At 45.5% G+C, this 21,976-nt stretch overlaps 1 protein-coding gene across 1 annotated transcript in view; it reads right to left on the bottom strand.

Annotated features, from left to right (window-relative positions):
• POLE (DNA polymerase epsilon, catalytic subunit) overlaps positions 1-21,976 on the bottom strand; it is a 51,564-nt gene that overhangs the window by 4,368 nt on the left and 25,220 nt on the right. The window contains exons 26-44 of the mRNA XM_060691873.2: positions 21,476-21,690; positions 20,952-21,054; positions 20,252-20,332; positions 19,421-19,543; positions 18,402-18,620; positions 17,857-18,066; positions 15,785-15,928; positions 14,713-14,853; positions 13,529-13,682; positions 12,589-12,695; positions 11,951-12,127; positions 10,648-10,871; positions 9,150-9,370; positions 7,548-7,752; positions 7,260-7,433; positions 6,352-6,477; positions 3,482-3,614; positions 2,291-2,480; positions 998-1,129 (exon numbers count right to left, since the gene is read on the bottom strand). Coding sequence (XP_060547856.2) covers positions 998-1,129; positions 2,291-2,480; positions 3,482-3,614; positions 6,352-6,477; positions 7,260-7,433; positions 7,548-7,752; positions 9,150-9,370; positions 10,648-10,871; positions 11,951-12,127; positions 12,589-12,695; positions 13,529-13,682; positions 14,713-14,853; positions 15,785-15,928; positions 17,857-18,066; positions 18,402-18,620; positions 19,421-19,543; positions 20,252-20,332; positions 20,952-21,054; positions 21,476-21,690 — 3,079 coding nt within the window. The remainder of the gene's footprint in view (positions 1-997; positions 1,130-2,290; positions 2,481-3,481; positions 3,615-6,351; positions 6,478-7,259; positions 7,434-7,547; positions 7,753-9,149; positions 9,371-10,647; positions 10,872-11,950; positions 12,128-12,588; positions 12,696-13,528; positions 13,683-14,712; positions 14,854-15,784; positions 15,929-17,856; positions 18,067-18,401; positions 18,621-19,420; positions 19,544-20,251; positions 20,333-20,951; positions 21,055-21,475; positions 21,691-21,976) is intronic.

The following is a 21,976-nucleotide window of genomic DNA, read 5'->3' as shown; positions in this document are numbered from 1 at the left end:
ATACGGCTGGCATAGAGAAGGACAACCCAACCAAAAGCTCCACACTTTGTGCATCCTTCAGGGTGCAGAAGATATTTCTGTCCAGGTGAGACAGAGTTTTAAGTTCAATCAATCAGAATTGAGCTGGAAGGGACCTTGGAGGTCTTCTAGTCCAACCCACTCCCCGCTCAAGCAGGAGACCCTAAACATTTAGAACATAGAATAATGGAGTTGATAGGAACCTTGGAGGTCTTCTAATCCAATCCCCTGCTTAGACAGGAGACCCTATACCATTCTGGACAAATTGGCTGTCCAATCTCTTCTTGAAAACTTCCGGTGTCGGAGCACCCACAATTTCTGGTGGCCAGCTGTTCCACTGGTTCATTGTCCTGACTGTTAGGAAGTTTCTCCTTAATTCCAGGTTGCTTCTCTCCTTGATTAGTTTCCATCCGTTGCTTCTTGTCCTGCCTTTGTTCCCTATGACTATCATTAAGTGTTGTACCTTATGATTCTTGATGAATGTATCTTTTCTTTTATGTACACTGAGAGCATATGCACCAAGACCAATTCCTGGTGTGTCCAATCACACTTGGCCAATAAAGAATTCTATTCTATTCTATTCTATTCTATTCTATTCTATTCTATTCTATTCTATTCTATTTTATCTTATCCTATCCTATCCTATCCTACTCTATTCCTTATTCTACTCTACTCTACTCTACTCTACTCTACTCTACTCTACTCTACTCTACTCTATTCTATTGGTGCTTTGGGGAATAGCTTGACTGCCTCTTCTTTGTGGCAGCCCGAGATACTGGAACACTGCTATCATATCTCCCTAGTCCTTCTTTTCATTAAACTAGACATGCCCAGTTCCAGCAACCGTTCTTCCTATGTTTTAGCCTCCAGTCCCCTAATCATGTTCATTGTCTTCAAATGCTTAAAGAACCAACTCTCTTTGGTCAACTGCCTATCACTTGGCCAAACAGATGGGAGGAGGGAGCCTGCGAGCACTCACCTGGCATAGTGCCCGTCTCCCCTACAGCTTCCTGGGAGGTTTGGCTGCTGGGTCGCCTCCTGACCGGAGTGCCTCCGGAGATGTTCCGCTGCATTTCCTCCTTGATGCTGTGGTGAACAGCCACGATGTAGGCTGGGAAGAAATAGGCAGAAGGGTGAAACGCCAAGCCATGATTTGACCGCCTTCCTCAAACCATCTGCCTCTTCTGGAAGTCGGAATATATAGGTCGACTGCCCGAAACCACAACTGGGACTGCAATTGTGGTCGTTAAGACGTGGACGTTGTAAATTGAGGACTCACCACATGATGAGAACCGGGTTTTTTTATTTTTTGCAGCAGTTAAGCAATCAAAGAATTGTAAGCCTGAATCACTTGGTCACGAAGCGAAGCACGCAGTTGTAAATACAAATCCACTCTCTCGAATGGCTATTATTTTTTTGGCCAGAAACAGACAAAAACTTGGCAAACCCCGTGACCAGGATTTGTGTTGTGTTGTGTTGTATTGGATTTTGTTGAAATGTGTGTCAAATCAACGAGGCCCTACAGATTCGAAGTCTGTAATTTTCTACTGCTTTTGCACCGTCTTGCTAAGAAATCTACCCCGCTGAATTTTATTTTATTGTTTTAATCTTAAATTAAAGGCGATGGTTAAAGAGCATTCTGCCAGCATTTTCTATCATGTGCTTTAGTTGATTTAATTTATCCCGTTTCAAAGTATCCTCAGGAGAGATAACCTTAAAGAAAGGAACAGCGGAAACAACAGAAGCCAACAATAACGTTCAGATCCACAACAGATTTATAACAAAATGTTTTTACTACTAGAGTCAATTTGGTGTAAAGCATCTGGTTAGAAACTGGGAGTTCTAATCCTGCCTTAGGCACGAAGCCAGATGGGTGACTTTTGAGCCGGACATTTTCTCTTAGCCCTAGGAAGGAGGGAATGGCAAACCACTTCCCCAAAAACCTCGCCAAGAAAAGTGCAGGGATTGATCCAGGAACAAACGCTCCCATTCGGAACATTCCAGAGACCTGGGAGGAGCCTTGCACAATGCACGCTGCAAATCCAGAAGGACTCCAGTGCCCTACAGCATTCCTAAATTGCTCTGTATGGGCCCAGAAACCCCTTCCAGGAATCCCATCTGGAGGAAGGGGGTCTCCCAAGAACCGTTGGGAGCACATGTGGCAGGACTGAAGCGAGGATTCTGGACTTTTGCTTTGGCCTCTTCAGAAGTGGACCTTTGGCCAGTGCCCAGATGCTGAGATTGTGAAACGCACACATCCGCGGAAACTTACCGGACACAATCATAAGGAAGTAATTCTGACAGGAAGCTGCCTGTGGCAAATACTGCATGATGTTCCAGTTGTTTTCCAGACGGTTCTCTATGCTGTTTTCTCCTAAGTCGCCTTCTTGTTCCTCTTCTTCTTCTTCCTCCTCCTCTTCTTCATCGTTGGCTACCTCTGCTGTCTGTTTACTCCTCGTCGCCTGTATTGAAATGAGTGACAATCAAAAGTTGATCTCCCTGCACAATGGCATCTCCCCCAATTTAACCTTCTTGTGTTTTTCCTTTCTCTTGCCCCTTAGGTAGTAGATTAACAGAGTTGGAAGGGACTTTGTAGGTTTGGTTTGGTTTATTTGATTTAGGTCATCTAGTCTGACCCCCTGGCCAAGCAGGAGACCCTACACCATTTTTTTTTGTAAAACTTTTTTTTAAACAACGCATCATTAATCATTCAGAGTGTCATCTGAGTACATATTTTGTGTCCTCTACTTCCTCCTCCATCGTCTTACTGTATTTCTATCACATCTTTATATTTTCGTTTATTATAACATTCTTTCCAAATTTCTTACGTTTATATCAATTCATTTTATGCCTCCTTTCTCCCCATTTTTACTACATTTCCATCTTGCTTTTCCAGATTCATTCAATTCATTACAACATTTTCCCCCAAATGTTTAATTGTATTGATTTTCATATATATCTCTTCTCTAACCATTGATAAAATTGCCCCCCATACCTTAAAATACTCCCAATTCTTCTTTTTCTTTAATTGCCAATGTTAATCTATTTCATTTCTGCACATTCCAATATTTTCTTAATTACTTCTCCCTCTGTAGGGATTTTCTCTGCTTTCCAATTTTGCGCAAATACAATCCTCGCCGCAGTTCTAACATGTATGATCAAGTATGTATTTTCTTTACTGTATTTCTCTGGTAAGATACCCAATAGGAACAGTTCAGGTTTTAAGTCAATATGTTGTTGTGTCATTTCCTCTAACCGTGTTCGAATTTTAACCACCCTACACCATTTCTGACAAATGGCAGTCCAATCTCTTCTTGAAAGCCTCCAGTGATGAAGCTCCCACAACAACAAAAGCAACAACGACCCAAAAGGGGCTATCATTTTGCTTCCTGACCCTAACCCTGTGTGAAGAGCCAAATCCTTCACGGGATCACCAGTGGCCCTCTCCTTGTTGGCCCTTTACCTCTTCACAGTGGGTCTCGGTCGGTACTTTGCCCTTGATCCCCCCATAATTGGTGGGGTCCATCCACAGCAAAAACTCCCAGCAGCAGGAAAAGGAAATGGCCAGCGAGTGGAAGAGTTCTTTTGAATGGATGCTGGAAGGAAAAAGATAGCACTTAAGACTTATATACCGCTTCACAGTGCTCTATAGCCCTCCCTAAGCGGTTTATAGAGTCAGCCTATTGCCCCCAGTAGGGTCCTCATTTTACCGACCTCGGAAGGATGGAAGGCTGAGTCAACCTTGAGCCGGTCAGGATCGAACTGCTGGCGGTCGGCAGAGTTAGTATGCAATACGGCATTGTAACCACTGTGCCACCACAGCTCTTTTTTTAAAAAAATAGTTTTTATTAAACATTTTTACATTTAAAAACAGAAAAAGGAAAAAAGACAAAAACACAGTAAAAAACAAGACAAACATAACAATATATACTATTTTTACAGCCTTCTACATCTGCACGTATACTCTGCTTTTATATTCAACTCTTCTACTTTATCTTTCTATCTTTTATAACATCTTTGATAACTCTTACAATCACACTAGATATATATTTACATTATACTTATTTACATAGTCAGTGATTTAACATTAACAATAGTTAGTAGCTCTTGGGATTTTATTTAATCGATATTAAAACTCACTTAACAAATGTCTCACTTAACAACGGAAACTTTGCGCTCAATTGTGGTCGTAAGTCACCTGTTCTACGCCGATACATTATGACATCCTAGGCTTTGGAGAAGAACTTGATGCATCTGATGGACAACACCAGTTAAGAACTGGAAGATGTGTTCCTTGTTATTTAATTACAAGAAGAATTAAACAACAAGGAAGACTCGGAATATTACTCAACCTGGGAAAACTGGTATCAATGGACAGAAAATAAAAACTGCAAATATATAGATCAAAATAAGACATGAATTGTGTTTACGTATATTTGATCAAGAAGGAATATCTGAGAATATATGAATAGAGTTAAGATTTGTGTACTGTTGGAACGACGTTGAATTGTACAACTATTGTGGGTGTATTTTTGTTACAGACGTATTTGCATTAGTATTTTAATATTTTAAATTTTAATAAACGTTTTTTGAAAATTAAAAAAAAAAAAAAGAACTGGAAGATGTGACTTGACACTTGCGTGTAGGTAAACATCTGTCTATCCCAGGTTCTTAGGAAGCCCTTGATAGACGGATAAAAATCCAGTCTGAACGTCTGGCTGGCTGTGCGACCCATCATAACAACATAAATCTTGATATAATTGGACGTCAATGCAATAGACAACTTGAGCTGAGACATCCCCTCGAGATAGCAGATAAGAGTCCATTAAATCACGATTTCACTAATGCTTCCGGGAAAGTGCTGGGGAGATATGAGAAGGGTAGGAAAAACAGGGGCTGCATAACAAAGGGACGAGTGTTGGAGGCAGCGAAGACGGGAAGAGAATGGAATGGAATGGAATAGAATAACAGAGTTGGAAGGGACCTTGGAGGTCTTCTAGTCCAACCCCCTGCTTAAGCAGGAAACCCTACACCACTTCAGACAAATGGCTGTCTAATTTCTTCTTAAAAACCTCCAGTGATAGAGCATTTACAACTTCTAGAGGCAAGCTGTTCCACCGGCTAATTGTTCTCACTGTCAGGAAATTTCTCCTTAGTTCTAAGTTGCTTCTCTCCTTGATTAGTTTCCACCCGTTGCTTCTTGTCCTGCCCTCAGGTGCTTTGGAGAATAGCTTGACCCCCAAATCTTCTTTGTGGCAGCCCCTGAGATACTGGACGACTGCTATCATGTCTCCCCTAGTCCTTCTTTTCATCAAACTAGACATGCCCAGTTCCTGCAACCGTTCTTTATATTATATATATATGGTAGAATAATGTTCTTGGCTGTTCTGGGACCGCTGCAGCTGGGAGGTGGGAGAGACGGTAAGAGGGGAAGCTGGCGACCACAGCCTGGACCCCAAAGGCATAAAAGACTCGGGATACATCCTTTGATGAATAGGTGTAAAGCTGGAGGGATCTTTTATGTGTCCAGATCAGTGGTGAAATCCAATTTTTTTTTACTACCGGTTTTGTGGGCATGGTGTGTTTTGTGGGTGTGGCTTGGTGAGCGTGGCAGAGGAAGGATACTGTAAAGTCTCCATTCCCACCCCACTCCTGGGGGAAGGATACTGCAAAGTCTCCATTCCCACCCCACTTTGGGGCCAGCCAGAGGTGGTATTTGCTGGTTCTCCGAACTACTCAAAATTTCCGCTACCGGTTTTATTTATTTATTTTATTTCCAAGTTATATACCGCCTTTCTCTCTGAGGACTCAGGGCGGTGTACAGCCAGAATTAGGTTTTCCAGAACCTGCTGGATTTCACCCCGGTCCAGACGTACCTTTGGTACTTTATACATGTCCACAATCAGCAGACCTTCCTTCTTCTGAACGGTCCACTAAATCAGTCAAACTAAATCAATCAATCAATCATAATTTACTATTGATGCCTTGTCTGACCTATGGTGATTGTATGGGGGATGTGACACAGATTTCTGCACTTTGAATGCCAAGGAATTATTTTTTAACAAAATTTAACTGCTGGTTTGTTCTAGAAAACACAATTGTTCAGGATGAAGCCCAAACAAAAACTTTTCTGTTCTCCAAAATGCCAAGGTAGGGAAGCAGATTCTAGAATCCAAGGAGAAATTCCAGGAGTTGTCCCGAATTTTCCCCTTTAGTGAATTGCATGATGGGGCACAAACCATTATCTGTTTTTCACAGTCGCTTATCAATCTCCCTTCCTTAACAATGGACCTGGGCCAGAGCCGTGCCAACTTGCTTCCATGACGGACGTACCTGTGGGTGATGTACTCGACGTAGGCCAGGGCATCTTCGATATGGCGCTTCTTGGTGCACAGAATGATACGGTTGAAATTGGCGTAAATGATCACGGAACCGAGCCGCTTGAATTCTGCCACCAACCTGGAGGAGGTAAATGTAATATACTTCTATCTTTTCTCTGCTACATGCCAGTCTAAAGAAGCTTTAGATCTAGCAGATGCCAGTCTAAAGGAAGGTTCAGGCCCGACATAAAGGAAGCTTTAGACCTAACATATGCCAGTCTAAACGAAGCTTTACACCTAAGAGATGCCAGTCTAAATGAAGCTTAAGAGCTAGCAGATGCCAGTCTAAGGGAAGCTTTAGACTTAAGAGATGCCAGTCTAAACGAAGCTTTAGTCCTAAGAGATGCCAGTCTAAATGAAGCTTTAGACCTAATGGATGCCAGTCTAAAGGAAGCTTCAGGACTGACATAAAGGAAGCTTTAGACCTAAGAGATGCCAGTCTAAAGGAAGCTTAAGAGCTAACAAATGCCAGTCTAAGGGAAGCTTAAGAGCTAACAAATGCCAGTCTAAAGGACGCTTAAGAGCTAACAGAAGCCAGTCTAAGGGAAGCTTTAGACCTAAGAGATGCCAGTCTAAAGGAAGCTTAAGAGCTAACAAATGCCAGTCTAAGGGAAGCTTAAGAGCTAACAAATGCCAGTCTAAAGGACGCTTAAGAGCTAACAGAAGCCAGTCTAAGGGAAGCTTTAGACCTAAGAGATGCCAGTCTAAAGGAAGCTTAAGAGCTAACAGATGCCAGTCTAAGGGAAGTTTTAGACCTAAGAGATGCCAGTCTAAAGGAAGCTTTAGATCTAACAGCTGCCAATCTAAGAGAACATTTAGGCCTAACAGATGTTAGTCGACTTTGCCTAGGAAAGGACTCACTGCAGGAAGAGCTTCTTCATCATGCTGTGGAGCATTCGGTGCAAGGCAGGATCGTAGAGCAGGGAGGTCGGGGATCGCAGCCAGCGGTAGAAGTGGATCACCTGGTTGTCAGCATAGACATTGTGGTACTGCGTGATCTCCTTCACCCAGCCCACCACCAGACTCTTCAAGATCCTGTGTAGGAACAGGGGAGGGGGGAAAAAAGAAAAAGAAGAAATCCTTCGTTCTACACTCCCCAGGTGAAGCTGCCTCTTTATCCCCCTGGAAGGCCGGAGGGACAAGCCTCACCTGAAAGTGTTGGAGCAGAGCGCGGCCTCGTCGTAGCTGGCGGGGACGCTGGCCGCCTGGTTGCCCGTGACCATGTCCTCCAGCGATGCCTGCTGGATGACGTCGAAGCTGATGCAGAGGCTGGAGGCCCCTTCCATGTCGTTGATGCGATGGGACTGCAGGATGGTGTTCACAGCCAGGTTTTGGAGGTCCAGCTCCACGCAGACTGCAGGGAGGCGAAGAGATGGATTTCACCTTTCCCCAAGGGCCACTTCCCTCCTGCTCTCCAGAAGGGGGACTCGGGCTCAGAGAACCGGCACTATTCTCTGCATTTTATTTATTTTATTCGTTTATTTAGGAGGTTTATATTGCCGCCTATTTGCACTCTATGGCGGCTTTAAAAGGTAAAATGTAAAGGTTCCCCTCGGACATACGTTGCTAGTCGTTCCCGACTTTAGGGGGCGGTGCTCATCTCCGTTTCAAAGCCAAAGAGCAGTGGTGGGTTTCAAATTTTTTTACTACCGGTTCTGTGGGCGTCGCTTGGTGGGCATGGCAGGGGAAGGATACTGTAAAATCTCCATTCCCTCCCCAATCAGGGGAAGGTTACTGCAAAATCCCCATTTCCTCCTGATCAGCTGGGACTTGGGAGGCAGAGAATAGATGGGGGCGAGGCCAGTCAGAATTTTTACTACCGGTTCTCCGAACTACTCAAAATTTCCGCTACCAGTTCTCCAGAACTGGTCAGAACCTGCTGAAGCTCACCTCTGCCGAAGAGCCAGCGCTGTCCGAAGACGTCTCTGTGGTCATGTGGCCGGCATGACTCAACGCTAAAGGCGCACGGAACGCTGTTCCCTTCCCACCAAAGGTGGCCCCTATTTTTCTACTTGCATTTTATACCTGCTTTCGAACTGCTAGGTTGGCAGAAGCTGGGACAAGTCACGGGAGCTCACCCCGTTACACGGCGCTAGGGATTCGAACCGCTGAACTGCTGATAAGCTCAGCGTCATAGCCACTGAGCCACTGTGTCCCTCAGGGTGGCTTACAAGAATATAAAACCATCACATAAAAAAACAATAAAAGGAAGGAATCATATATAATAAAATAATAAAATAACCCCCCAACCTTGGCGACAACACATCACGTGAGCCATTGAATGGGCTCCATCCTGCTCTGCGTTCCCCAGACCCGCTGGAAGAACCAGGTCTCCAGCACTTTCCGGAAGCGTGTTAAGAGATTTTGCATTGTGGGGAAAGGATCAAAGGGAGAACTCGACTTACGACTACAATTGAGCCCCATGTGGATGTGGCTAAAGCGAGAAATTTGCAAAGGAAGCTTGGCCCCGTTTTTACGACTTTTCTTGCCGCGTTTGAGAAGCGAATGGCTGCCGTTGTTAAGTTAGTAACCTGGTTGTTAAGTGAATCTGGCTTCCCCACGGATTTTGTTCTTCGGAAGGTCGTGAAAGGGGATTGTGTGACACCCCCCCAGAAAAGGACTTGACTTTGATACCCGATGGAAGGATTCCTTCCTCAATTCTTTTTCCATCGGAGGGAATCGGCCCGATGGCCGCTGGGCTGTTACCAACAGGGAGAAACAAAGCAGGATCTCCGTCCGTTCGTTATTCACCTGTGGAATAGCAGCCTGGATGGTTGATCTCCACGGAGGCCCTTTCATCGAACTCCATGACCAGACGGCTATCATCTGCCTCCTTGCCCCCCATGTCCGGGCGGGAGGTGGGCGAGAGCCAAAGGAGGTGATTGTGGCGATGGAGATGGCGAGAGAAAAAAAGGTCCGTGCCGAAGATGGAGACGTCATCCGGAAGGTTCCCGACAGGCAGGTGGTAATACCTAGAGAAGAAGGAGGAACAGTTCACCGAGCGGCGGAGGGCAGAATGGTTGGCTAAAGCTTCTACGGGTTTTCTCCCCCGAGTTTCGACCAAAATCAAGCCCAGAATTTAGGTTTGCTAAGTGAGACATTGGTTGAGGGAGTTTTGCCCAGTTTTACGGCTTTGTTTGCCACGCTTGTTAAGGGAATCACAACAGTCGTTAAGTTAATCCGGCTTCCCTGTTGACTTCGCTCGTCGAGAAGGTCGCAAAAGGGGGATCGCGTGACCCCAGGGACACTGCCACCGTCATAAAGTCAGTGAGTCAGTTGGCAAGCATCCGAATGTACCGTATTTTTCAGAGTATTAGACGCACCAGAGTAGAAGACGCAGCTTAGTTTTTGGGGAGGAAAATAGGGTGGGGGGAATCTGTCTACCAGGTATTCATCTGGCTAGCGTCCTTAGTCTGGTCAGCCTCAGCACATTAGTTTGCTGGTTTTGAGCGTGTGCACATGCTTTTTATCCCCTGCTTGGGGATAAAAAACAGTTTCTAAAGCATAGCTGATCGTCAGAGAGAGAAGCAATGAGAAAAGCAGGCGAAGCCCGGAAGATCGCTTCACTCGCTAGAGCCTCGTTAGGACTGAAAAACAGCTTCTAAAGCACAGCTGATCGTCAGAGAGAGAAGCAATGAGAAAAGCAGATAAAGCACGGAAGATCGCTTCACTCACTAGAGCCTCGTTAGGGCTGAAAAACAGCTTCTAAAGCAGAGCTGCGAGAAGCAATGAGAAAAGCAGGTGAAGCCCGGAAGATCACTTCACTCACAAGAGCCTCATTAGGGCTGAAAAAAAGCTTTGAAAAAGTTACATTCGGAGTATAAGACGCACTCAAATTTTCAGCCTCTTTTAGGGGGGGAAAAAGTGCGTCTTATACTCCGAAAAATACAGCAAGTCATGTGACCCTGGGGAATGCTGTGACGGTCATAAGTCTGACAAATGACTCTCGTTTATGACAGTGGCTGCGCCCTAAGGTCACGCAATCCCCCTTTTGCGACCTTCTTGACGAGCGAACTTGCTTAACAACCGTGTGACTAACTTAATGACTGCAGTGATTCACTTAACCATTGTGGCAAGGAAAGTCGTAAAACGGGGCAAAACTCCCTTAACTAATGTCTTCCTTAGCAACCTAAATTCTTGGGTCAATTGTTGTAACACGAGGACTACCTGGAAAAGAACCAAGGACTAATGATTTGGGACAGGTAACTCTAACTGCCAAAAGCCCATTTATCTCTTCCACAAGGCTCACCTGCTCATGTCAAAGGCCTGAGACAGACACATGTCCAGTTTGAGGTAGTGGCGGATCAAGTGGCGAGCACCATGGCGCTGCCAGTCCAATATGCTGTAGTTGATGTCGTCCGTCACGTGGACAGGAACCAGGGGGAACTCCTCCAGAACAGGCATGGCACCGGCCAGCCGCTTCAAATCCCAGTTAGACTGCACAGCAACGAGCGTTGGGCCCCGGCGTTCATCCTGCGGCAGACAAGATAAATACTTTTAAGAGTATTTTACTCTTTTTTTTTTTGAACAAGTTGTATTGAAAAATTTTTCTTTTCATCATACATATTTTATGAACAGAGTGCTGACCGGGTCACATTTTATACATCTTGTATATAATCAAAATCATCCTTATAATATATCTTTATCTTCCCATTCTGACAATGGTGGAAGTCAGATTCACTGAATGACCGGGTTATTAGCTTATCGATTGCAGCGATTCGCTTAACCGCCGGTGGCACGGAAGGTCGTAAAATGGAACGAGACTCGCTTAACGAATCTCGGGTTTAGCAACAGAAATTTGGAGCTCCATTGTGGTAGTAAGATGAGGATTACTGTATTTTTCGGAATGTAAAATGCATCGGAGTAGCAGCAGCAGCAGCCTATTTTCCCGGGGAGGAAAATAGGAAAAAATAGGAAAAAATCTGCCTACCAGGTATTCATCTGGTTAGCAGCCTGGTTCAGCTTCAGCACATTAGTTTGCTGGTTTTTATCCCCTGCTTGGGGATAAAAAATAGCTTCTAAAGCACAGCTGATCTTTGGAGAGAGAAGCAATGAGAAAAGCAGGCAAAGCACGGAGATCACTTCCTTTGCTAGCGCCTCCTCATTAGGGCTGAAAAAAAAACCTTCACAGCTGAGAGTCGGAGGGAGCAGGCAAAGCACGGAAGATCACTTCACTGAAAAAAAGCTTAGCACGGAGATCACTTCACTCGCTAGCGCGTTAGGGCTGAAAAAAAGCTTCGAAAAAGCTACATTCGGAGTATAAGACGCACCCGAATTTTCAGCCTCTTTTAGGAGGGAAAGAAGTGCGTCTTATACTCCAAAAAATATGGTAATTGTAACTCTTTGTAGCCTAATATGATTTATTTTCTCAACAAAGCTTTTGTATAGATCTTGCAAAGCATGAAAACGAAGCCCCAGGAGAATAGGAAAAGATTTGCACTGAAGAGGCTCCAGGAAGAAGGGAAAAATAGAGCCGGATGCCCAGGACAGGAGAATTTCAACAGCCAAACCCCTGAAGCATCTCCTTGCAGGTGCTGCAAAGTGTTCCTTACCTTGTAGCCCATCAGGAGGCGCTGGAGTGCTCTGAAGATGCTCTTGAGGTCCGTTTCGGCTCGGACTTCAAAGAGGTGCTTGTCCGGGGGGAGCAGCTCTCGGCCCACCTTCTCCACCATGGAAGCGTGCTCAGCAGAATACAGGTTGTTGAGGTTTGGCATCTGGTTACTACGCACCTGCAGTCATAGGGGTGACACCGGAGAGCGGGGCTGAGCTGAAGGAAGGAAGGAAGGACTCCAGGCAAAACTCACTGAACACATGTCTCGCTTAGCAACATCGATTTTGGGCTCAGGAGTAGTCCATTAAGTGGTCCCCGTCACTAGGCATTTTTGCAGTTTTGTAAAAACTGTGCAGACTGATTGAAGAATGTTTCCACAAATGGAAACAAAGAAAGAAAGAAAGAAAGAAAGAAAGAAAGAAAGAAAGAAAGAAAGAAAGAAAGAAAGAAAGAAAGAAAGGAAGGAAGGAAGGAAGGAAGAAAGAAAGAAAGAAAGAAAGAAAGAAAGAAAAAAGCAATCCCCTTTGGAAGCAGCCATGACACATTTTATCTAACCGGAGCAGAGAGATGAGATAAAAAAAACAACACAACACAGGACCCCCAATCTTCTCCCTTTTCCCCCCCTGCCCCTGAACTTACTGTATCAAGCACAAAGATGGAAGCTTTGCGTTGGGAAGGGATGAAGAGGCCAAGCAATGCCTTGCTGCCCTGGGAGTGATGATAGAGGTAGATGTGCCGGATACTCCCTAGACACACAAAGGAGCGTTAGGTGCGTTAGATGGAAATCAGCACTTCCGCGGTTGCGGTACAGATCAGCTTCCCCTGTGCCTGCCCACTGTCAGGGTTCCTGTAGAAAAACTTTTGCTTTTAATGAGGTGAAAACTGTGGGAGTTTTCAGAGTCGGTTGAATGTCAGGGTTCCAAGTAATACCGTATTTTTCTCTCCGTAGGACGCACTTTTTTGTCTCTCAAAAGTGGGTCTCTCAAAAGTGGGTGGAAATGTCTGTGCGTCCTTAAGGAGCGAATATTACCGAAGCCCCGCCCACCAGCCCCCACCCTTCAGCCATTTTTTGTCTTTGTGTGCCCTGTTTTTGGCCTCCGTATGGTGGCTGAAAAACGGGCCGGAAAGGGGGGGTGCAGAGGCCAAAATCAGGATGCCTGGAGGCCGAAAACCGGAATGCATTTTATGGAGCGAAAAATACAGTAATTCCATGGCAAGCAAGACTCTGAGGCGCTCGAGTTCCTCAAAGATTCCTTTTCTTGGAAATATCACATTGGCACGGATCTGGTGAAAACCGACTCTGAAACTCCTGCGGTTTTTCACCTCATTAAAACTTTTTCTACTTTCTCAAAAACAAATCAGTCCCATGGTCCAATCACCGTTTAGTCCGACTTCACTCCGCCTTCTTCCAACCAAGTGTGAGAATGTCCTTGGTTCCCAAGAGAAAGTATTTTGTTTCGGCCACAAAAATCCCTCTATCTCACATCCTCCCCGCTCCCTGACCCTGAGCTCCAGTGTGGCAACCTTGAAGCGGTACAAAAACAGTTTCGGTCAAGACAGCTTCAGGGTTGACACCTACCTGGCTCCAGGTAGCTGAACTGTGCCAGAGACTGCCTCTCTAGGTGCTCCAGGTCAAAGGTCTCAGCTTCCCGGCCACTCAGGTGCCTCACCAAATGCTTATTCACCATGCAGACACAGCCTAGGTGAATCAGGGCCCGCAGGAGTAACGGCACCTGGGAAAGAGAAACCAGTTGATAAATCTCACCAGGCTCAAGGTCGACTCAGCCTTCCATCCTTTCTAAGGTAAGTAAAATGAGGACCCAGACTGTGGGGGCAATAAGCTGACTTTGTATAAATATACAAAAGTATGAAGGCTATTGCTTAGCGCAATGTAAGCCGCCCTGAGTCTCCGGAGAAGGGCAGCATTTAAATCAAACCAATTTAAAAAAAAAATAAAAAAATGATATACTGTATATATAAAGCAGGGGTCCCCAATCCCCAGGGATGCCCACTACCAAAACCAAACCACGAGAAATGGACAAGCACGCTCACTTGAAGCTTCGCTCGTGCTAGCAGCAGCCAAGTGTGAGTGGAAAGTGCTTACTGGACGAAACTCCACTTGCATGAGCAACCTCTGCTCGTAAAAGCCAGGGATTGCTAATCAAACGCTCTTGATCAATTGATCATCAGTAGGTATAGCTACCTCTATAAAAATGGAAATTAGAAGAGAGCTGGAAGGGCCCTTGGAGGTCTTCTAGTCCAGCCCCTTGCTCAAGCAGGAGAACCTATACTATCTCAGACAAATGGTTGTCCAGTCTCTTCTTAAAAACCTCCATTTATGGAGTGCCCACAACTTCTGGTGGCAAGCAGTTCCACTGGTTAATTGTCCTCACTGTTAGGAAGTTTCTCCTTAATTCCAGGTTGATTCTCTCCTTCATTAGTTTCCATCCGTTGCTTCTTGTCCTGCCTTCTGGTGCTTTGGAGAATAAGTTGACCCCCTCCTCTTTGTAGCAGCCCCTTAAATACTGGAATGTTGCTATCATGTCCCCCCTAGTCCTTCTTTTCCTTAGACTAGCCAAGCCCAAATCCTTCAGCCGTTCTTTGTATGTTTTAATCTCCAGGCCTTTGATCACCTTAGTTGCTCTTCTCTGAACTTTTTCCAAAGTCTCAACCTCTTTTTTTGTAGTACGGGGACCAAAACTGGTTGCAGTATTCCAGGCATTGGCCTTACTAGGGTTTCGAGTTTGCTGGTCAAGGCATTACCTGGGTCTCATAAACCCCCTCGATGTCTGGAGCAGAGAGGCTGGCGTTGATCTCATTGACGTGCTCCAGGTACATGTCTTCGGGCACGGAGTACTCGTACAGGTGGAAGGCCAAGCTGGAACGAGGGAGAATTCGATTCACCTGCAAAGAGAACAGGGGGAGCTCAGGAGGAGACCTCTTCTTTATCTGCCCTGAAGGGATTTGGAGAATTTAATCAATTTTTATCCCTTTAGGATGATAAATTGGCTTTTGCCTGTATGACGCTACCTGCCTGTGGCATGAACCCACCATTCAGGATCCGCATACTTTTGGTTCTTAGGAAAGGAGTTAAGCTCTTCTTCTTTTTTTAAATATCTGGGTCTCTTCAGTTTAAATCAGTTAATTGTTAAGGTAGTCCTTAACAAGAGCTGCAATGGTGCAGTGGTTAGAGTGCAGTACTGCAGGCTACTTCTGCTGATCACCGGCTGCCAGCTGTTTGGCAGATCGAATCTCACCAGGCTCAAGGTTGACTCAGCCTTCCGTGGTGGGTAAAATGAGGACCCAGATTGTTGGGAAGGCAAGAGGTGACTCTAAACCGCTTAGAGAGGGCTGTAAAGCACTGTAAAGCGGTATATATTCAATTTTTTTATTTATTGATTAGCCCTTTGGGCCACATCAAGTGCAGAATTACAAAGACAAATCATTACAAAGGTTTGGTAAAACAAATTAAGTAAGATTGGAATAACTCACAATTAAAATACAATTAGAATAAAATACGATCTAAAATAAAATATATAAATCTAAGTGCTATTGCTATTGCTCTTAACATACGAGCACAATGGATCCCAAAATGGATGTTGCTAAGCGAGACATTTATTAAGTGAGTTTTGCTCCATTTTTACAACTTCTCCTGCCTCCATTTGTTAACGGAATCCCTGCCATCGTTAAATTAGCCACACGGTTGTTAAGTGAAACTGGCTTTTCTGTGGACTTGGCTTGTCGGAGAGTCGCAGAAGAGCCTTCTGACAAGGACAATTCCAGAAGATTTCGGAAATTACGTACTGGATCGTTCCACTACTGGAGTTTGAGGTACCTTTTTGTAGACCGTGCTCTCTTCAGGTTTAGGAACGCGCTGGTTGATATAGAAGATACGTGGGACGTTCAGTTTGAGGCAGTAGAGATCGCTCCCAATCACAGCCCATAGCTTGAAGAGGCCTGGCTGGCCACTCTCAGCAATCTAGCAGGAGGAAAAAAAAAAGTGACAAGGACCAGTGAAAAGACCAGGTCTTCAATCAAGAGGAAAATACCTCTTAGTATGGGAATTGTGGCTAGTATTATTTTATTTATTTATTTATTCAGTCGCATTTCTATGCCGCCCAACTCCTGAGGGACTCTGATGACAGACAAAATAGAATACATTATAATTACCATGTATATGTAAATCTGAGAAGCTGAAAGAGTATTATTATGTATATTTTATTTATTTATTTATTTATTTATTTATTTATTTATTTATTTATTTATTTATTTATTTATTTATTTTTCAATTTATATACCGCCCTTCTCCCTGAGGACTCAGGGCGGTGCACAGCCAGAATTAAAAACATGAAATACAAATATTAAAAACTATTAAAATCTATATAAATTTGGCCCAAAATTTAAAAAACCACAAACCAATTAAACATTTAAAAATTTTAAAAAATTTCTTCCTAAGCCAGCCCGGCTTGCTGGAAAAAGTGGGTTTTAAGGGCACGGCGGAAGGCACTGAGGTCTTGGATTCTCCTTATCTCTGGGGGCAGCTGATTCCAGAGGGTGGGAGCCCCCACAGAGAAGGCCCTCCCCCTGGGGATCACCAGCCTACATTGTTTGGCTGATGGCACCCTGAGGAGGCCCTCTCTGTGGGAGCGCACGGGTCGATGGGAGGTCGTAATATCAAAGCCATAAAAAAAGCAAAAGTTAGAATATTTCGGACATGGGATGCGACACCCAGAAAAATACGGCATCCTTCACTTAATCCTCCAAGGAAAGATGGAAGGCAAACGAGGTCCAGGCAAAAGAAGAACGTTGTGGCTTCAAAACCTAAAGGACCGATTTGGACAAAACTCAGCAGCACTTTTTCATGCAGCTGTTAACAAAAATAGGATTGCCATCATGATTGCCAACGTCCAATGATGGATATGGCACAAGAAGAAGAATTAATATCATCATTGTTATCAAGATTTTATATAAAGTAAATTGACCCAGACAATATACTATTCACTAAGTATCTTGAAGGAAAATGTAAAAAAAAAAAAAAAATCAAGAGGAAAATCTTGATTTTTGTCAATCACGGGGAATCCTCGGAGAAAGATGCTTGGATTGTTTTCTCGAGATGCTACAAATGCTAACAGGGAGAAGAAATGTGAGCAGTTTAGGGTATTGCCCTGATGAAAGGCAATATGAGCCTAAGGAAGAATAATCTGAATTTTGTACCGGAGTAGAAAGGGGAGCAAAGAAAAAGAAGGTGTTAGGGTGTGTGTAAAAAGTATTTGTTGCTTGTGCAACGAGCAGAGCAGAAACACACAGGGAAGGAGATAAACGTGTAGCTCGTGTGAGAAAAATACTTTATATACAAGATAAGAAGCAGTTTCGGTGTAAGTAAAACAGTCCAAGGTCATAAACAGTAATATCAGTCCAGTAAGTATCTTCCCTTACCAAAGCAAACAGACTTTAGTAACTCTCGGTATACAGTACCATATACCAATCCAGTTTAACACCAATCAGCAGAAGATGCAGGAAGCTACAGGAACAGGATCAATCAAGAACAAGAAACGCTTCTCTGCGCTGCTTATTTATGCACTGTAGCCTAATTACAGGGTTCAGCAAACCCTGATTATGTGGCTCAGTTGTTTCTTAAAGAAACAGATATATTGCCTGACCAACAAGTTAGGAGTAAGCTACAAGCTGAACCTAACAGAAGGAATTAGAACTCTGCTCTGCGGACTGTTGGCCCTTCAATCACAGCACATCTCCCATCATGATGGGGCAGACAGGAATCCTGTTTTGCCCAGCAAAGGATTCTGGGAACTGAAGTACAGCATAGCTAGAGGATTATCAGGTCATCGTACAAGATAAGAACGTCGTATCTCATGTGCCCACAGTCCTCCGCAGCGGGTGTGCCCATACCTGGACTATCTGCCACGGCATGTCAAGGATACTCCGTGCGGTCTTGCGCAGGAAGTTGCTCAGGCCCTTGGAGGGCCCAGCCCGAATTGCTCCGCCCCCCGGGGCTGCTTCTCCGTCGGCCAGCCTCCGCTTCTTCCGGCGCTCCTGGCGTTGACGGGCCTGCAGTTCCCACTTTTTCTTATGGTAACGCAGCCAGAGCAGCCGTTCCTCCTGCAGCAGAGCAAACCAGACGGGTGCAGCTGTTTTGACAGGGAGCTGCAAAGCCATCTCAGCCCTGACTCCCACCCCTCCTCCTCTTCCTCCTCTGATTCGGCTGCTGGAGGCCACAACACTTATGCCCGACACTCCTTGAGTTGGAACAGCTGCTCTCTGCAGGGATAACCAAGCCCATCGGAGCAATGGCCATAACCTTCCAATAACTTCCTTTTTCTGAAACTATCTCAGGGGTGAAGGGATCGATGGCTTTCCCACCAGGGCGGCTAATTGGCTGAGAAGCTTCTGCCCTGCTCTCTGATGCAGTTGCAGCCCTGAGGAAGCTGACTTACCTTAGTGGTGCCAACGGGCGGTGGGGGTCCCAGGATCTCCCTCCAGGATTGGGTGAGCTCCAGAGCTTGGGACTGCTGCTGGCTCTCCTCTGCGGTGGGGGTTCGTTTACGCTTGCTTGCCATGGGGGGCACTGGCTGCACAGGTTTGGCGACTCCAAAATCTTCCATATCGGCCACCTGACTATTTGGAGTATTCTCACTGGGGAAATTAGTGGAGACCTACAGGGAAAGTCCACAGATGATTACCGTATTTTTCAGAGTATAAGACGCTCCGGACTATAAGATGCACCTACTTTTTTGGGGGGAGGAAAACAAGAAAAAAAAAATCTGCCTCCCAGCAATTAGCCTCCTTGCAGCAAACAGCGGAGGCCCGCCCGACCATAGGCAATGGCAATCCCTGCAGCCTGAAACAGCTGAGGGTCGGGAGGCCGATCCAACTGACAATCAGCTGCTTGTGCTAATCAGGCTATGCTGAAGCTGAAACGGGCTGTTTGCTGTTAGGAAGTAAATTGCTGGGAGGCAGAGGCCAAAGGGTGGGAGCTGGCGGGTGGGTGGGTCTACATTCGGTGTATAAGACGCACCCAAATTTTCACTCTTTTTTAGGGGGGAGAAAAAGTGCACCTTATACTCTGAAAAATAAGATATATGAAGGATGTTAGCTCTGCCATCTTCACTACAGTTGGCTGGCATCCTGGCATAACTGGGGGGGGGGGGATAAGAGGAAATTGGGGAAGGTGTGCAGGTGAAGAGAAGAAGGATGCAAGGGGGGAAAGGAAGACACTGACAGGAACCAGAGTTGCTAAGTGGCCAGATTTCACCACCTCGAGGATGCCTAGCCTGGGAACGAATGCGAAACGTCTTCAAGACACGCCTGCAATCAAAGCAGTTCTCCAAACATCAAACCAAGATATTGTTCTGCACTGACGGTCCGGTATATAAGTTTATAAGGGCTGTTGCTATATGGCATGTCTTTGTCCTGCTGGAGGCTGTGGCAGAGAACTGCAGGTGTGCTATCTTACCTGTCTTTTGCCTTCGCTGATAAAGAGCTCGCTGATTTTTTTCTGCTTGTACACGTCGTTTTTCTCCAGCAGCTTCTTGTGCAGCCAATCAGGGTGACGGACACGGGGCACCGGATTCTTCACCTGTCGGGAAGCCTCACGTTTAGCCCTCCCTTGGCTTTCATTTCTTCCCCCTTTTCCAGTGAGGACGGTACATCTTTTACATTGATGATATCATGTCACTAGGGGGGAACCTGGCAGCAACGTTCCAATATTTGAGGGGCTGCCACAAAGAAGAGGAGGGGCTCAAATTATTCTCCAAAGGACCAGAAGGCAGGACAAGAAGCGAAGGATGGAAACTAACCAAGGAGAGAAGCAACCTGGAATTAAGGAGAAACTTCCTAACAGTGAGGACAATTAACCAGTGGAACGGCTGGCCACCAGAAATTGTGAATGCTCCAACACTGGAGGTTTTTAAGAAGAGACTGGACAACCATTTGTCTGAAGTGTTATAGGGCTGTGATGGCGAACCTATGGCATACGTGCCACAGGTGACACGCAGAGTCCTTTCTGGGGGCACGCGAGCCGTTGCCCAGCTCAGCTCTGCCTCGTATGCCCACACACCTCCCGCCAACCAGCTGGTTTTCGGGTCTCTGCCGTGCATGTGTGGGGTGGGGTGCACATGCACAGGGCAGGCGCGTGTGCAGGGGGTTGTGTGTGCATGCGTGGTGCACACGCACATTGCATTATGGGTGTGCACACACATGGTTTCATCACTCGGTGCCAAGAAGCTTAACCATCACTGTTATAGGGTTTCCTTCCTGAGCAGGATTCGCTCCCAAGCCTAATTACCTGTTGCAGTGCTGCCGGGATGGTGATAATCTTTTGGATCGTGCTGCCCAATCTTTCGATGTAATAATCCCAGTCTAGGATCTGCGGATAAAACAGGCAAACCCCGATGAGGCCAAAGGGATAAAACTGAGTCACCTAAGTTATATCTCTGGTTATTTAACAGCGGCAACCAGAAGTAATTTCCCAGGAATCCTGGGAAAGTACTGTTGAGGAATTTGCAGAGCAAACCCTAGAGTAGCAAGGGTGTGCACATGAAAGTGATTGAGAGCAGTTGCAAATAACCACAGCCAACACACAGAAACACTGAGTTGTGTTTACTTCAGGAAAAATAGTAATAAGGCACAGTCCAATAAACAGTCCAGGTCATACACAGATAAAGCGGTAGATACTAGAACAATAGTCCAGGGATATTCCAATAACAAAGTCTTCTTACCAGTCGTCGTAGTCATACACAATAAACAGTTGCAAACAGTAGCAAACACAGCACAGAGCAGTAAAGAGCAGTAACAATCAGCAAGGAGTATCAAAGAGAAAGCTTCCTCTTAAGGACATTGGCTACAGAGCACGCCAATCAGGACACAGTACGATGCAATACAGTCTTAAAGCCATAATGCTGGTTTATATATTGCCAACCCAACAAGCCACGAGAATCTGGACTGTAACCAGATCGGATCCATTCAGTTCGGCCTGATTTGCTTACCGTTCGGATATCAAAATCCTGCAGCGAAGGGCTTTTGAGCCACTTCCGGAGGTAATGCTTGCGCACCGAGAGCTCGGCTTGGAAAATGGCGAGTGGGATGGCTCTGGGTGGAAGGAAGAAGAGATTAGCGCTCCTCAAAGCCAGTCGAAGAAAAGCACAAGTTGATTGTCTATTGGATCGGCCTCCCGACTCTCAGCTGTTTTGCGGGGGCCTTTGCTGCTTGCTGCAAGGAGGTAAATTGCTGGGAGCAGATTTTTTTTTTTCTTGTGCTAATCAAGCTATGCTGAAAACAAAAATGAAAGTAAAGCAGGCTGTTTGCTGTAAGTAGGCAAAATTGCTGGGAGGCAGAGGCAGATTTCCTTTTCTTGTTTTCCTCACCAAAAAAAGTAGGTGCGTCTTATACTCTGAAAAATACGGTATGTCTCAGAAGGATGGGCCTTTCTCCTTTAGGGTGTCTCCCGTGTTCCGCTATATCCCCAGAATGAGAGTGACAGCCCCCCCGTCTCAAAACACGGTGGATGTACCTCTCTGTAACTGGCGAGCCTTCCGGTTTCTTGGAGATGATAAACCGACAGCTCAGGCCAGCGTCCTTCACCATCTGGTCCCCAAGAAACTCCGCCAGGCGCTTGGCTGTGCTGATGGACGTGGATTTTTGCTCTCCGTAATCCTCCAGCTTCCGAGACATGGATCGATTCTCCGAGATCAACTCAAACAGCTCGGAATCGGGCATGTTGGCTGCCTGGAAGGGGGAAAAAAAAAACCACATTTCTTTCCTGTATCTGTATGGATTCAGTGCTCCCGTCAAGCTACGGACAGCTTCATCCTCTCCGCGGTACATTTGAACACCGGACATGCTCAACCAGGGAAGTAAAAAGAAGAGGAGCAGTACCGACAGCAGTAAGATGGTACAGCACGAGGTATAATTTATAATTAATGTATTTTTCAGAGTATAAGACGCACCTACCTTTTTTGGGGAGGAAAACAAGAAAAAAAATCTGCCTCTGCCTCCCAGCAATTTGCCTCCT

This window comes from Pantherophis guttatus, chromosome 17 (genome assembly GCF_059756535.1).
Source record: "Pantherophis guttatus breed Tessera chromosome 17, ASM5975653v1, whole genome shotgun sequence".
Taxonomy (NCBI): Eukaryota; Metazoa; Chordata; class Lepidosauria; order Squamata; family Colubridae; genus Pantherophis; species Pantherophis guttatus.
The sequence above is the reverse complement of the archived record's forward strand: the minus strand, read 5'-3'. Positions and strand labels throughout refer to the sequence as shown.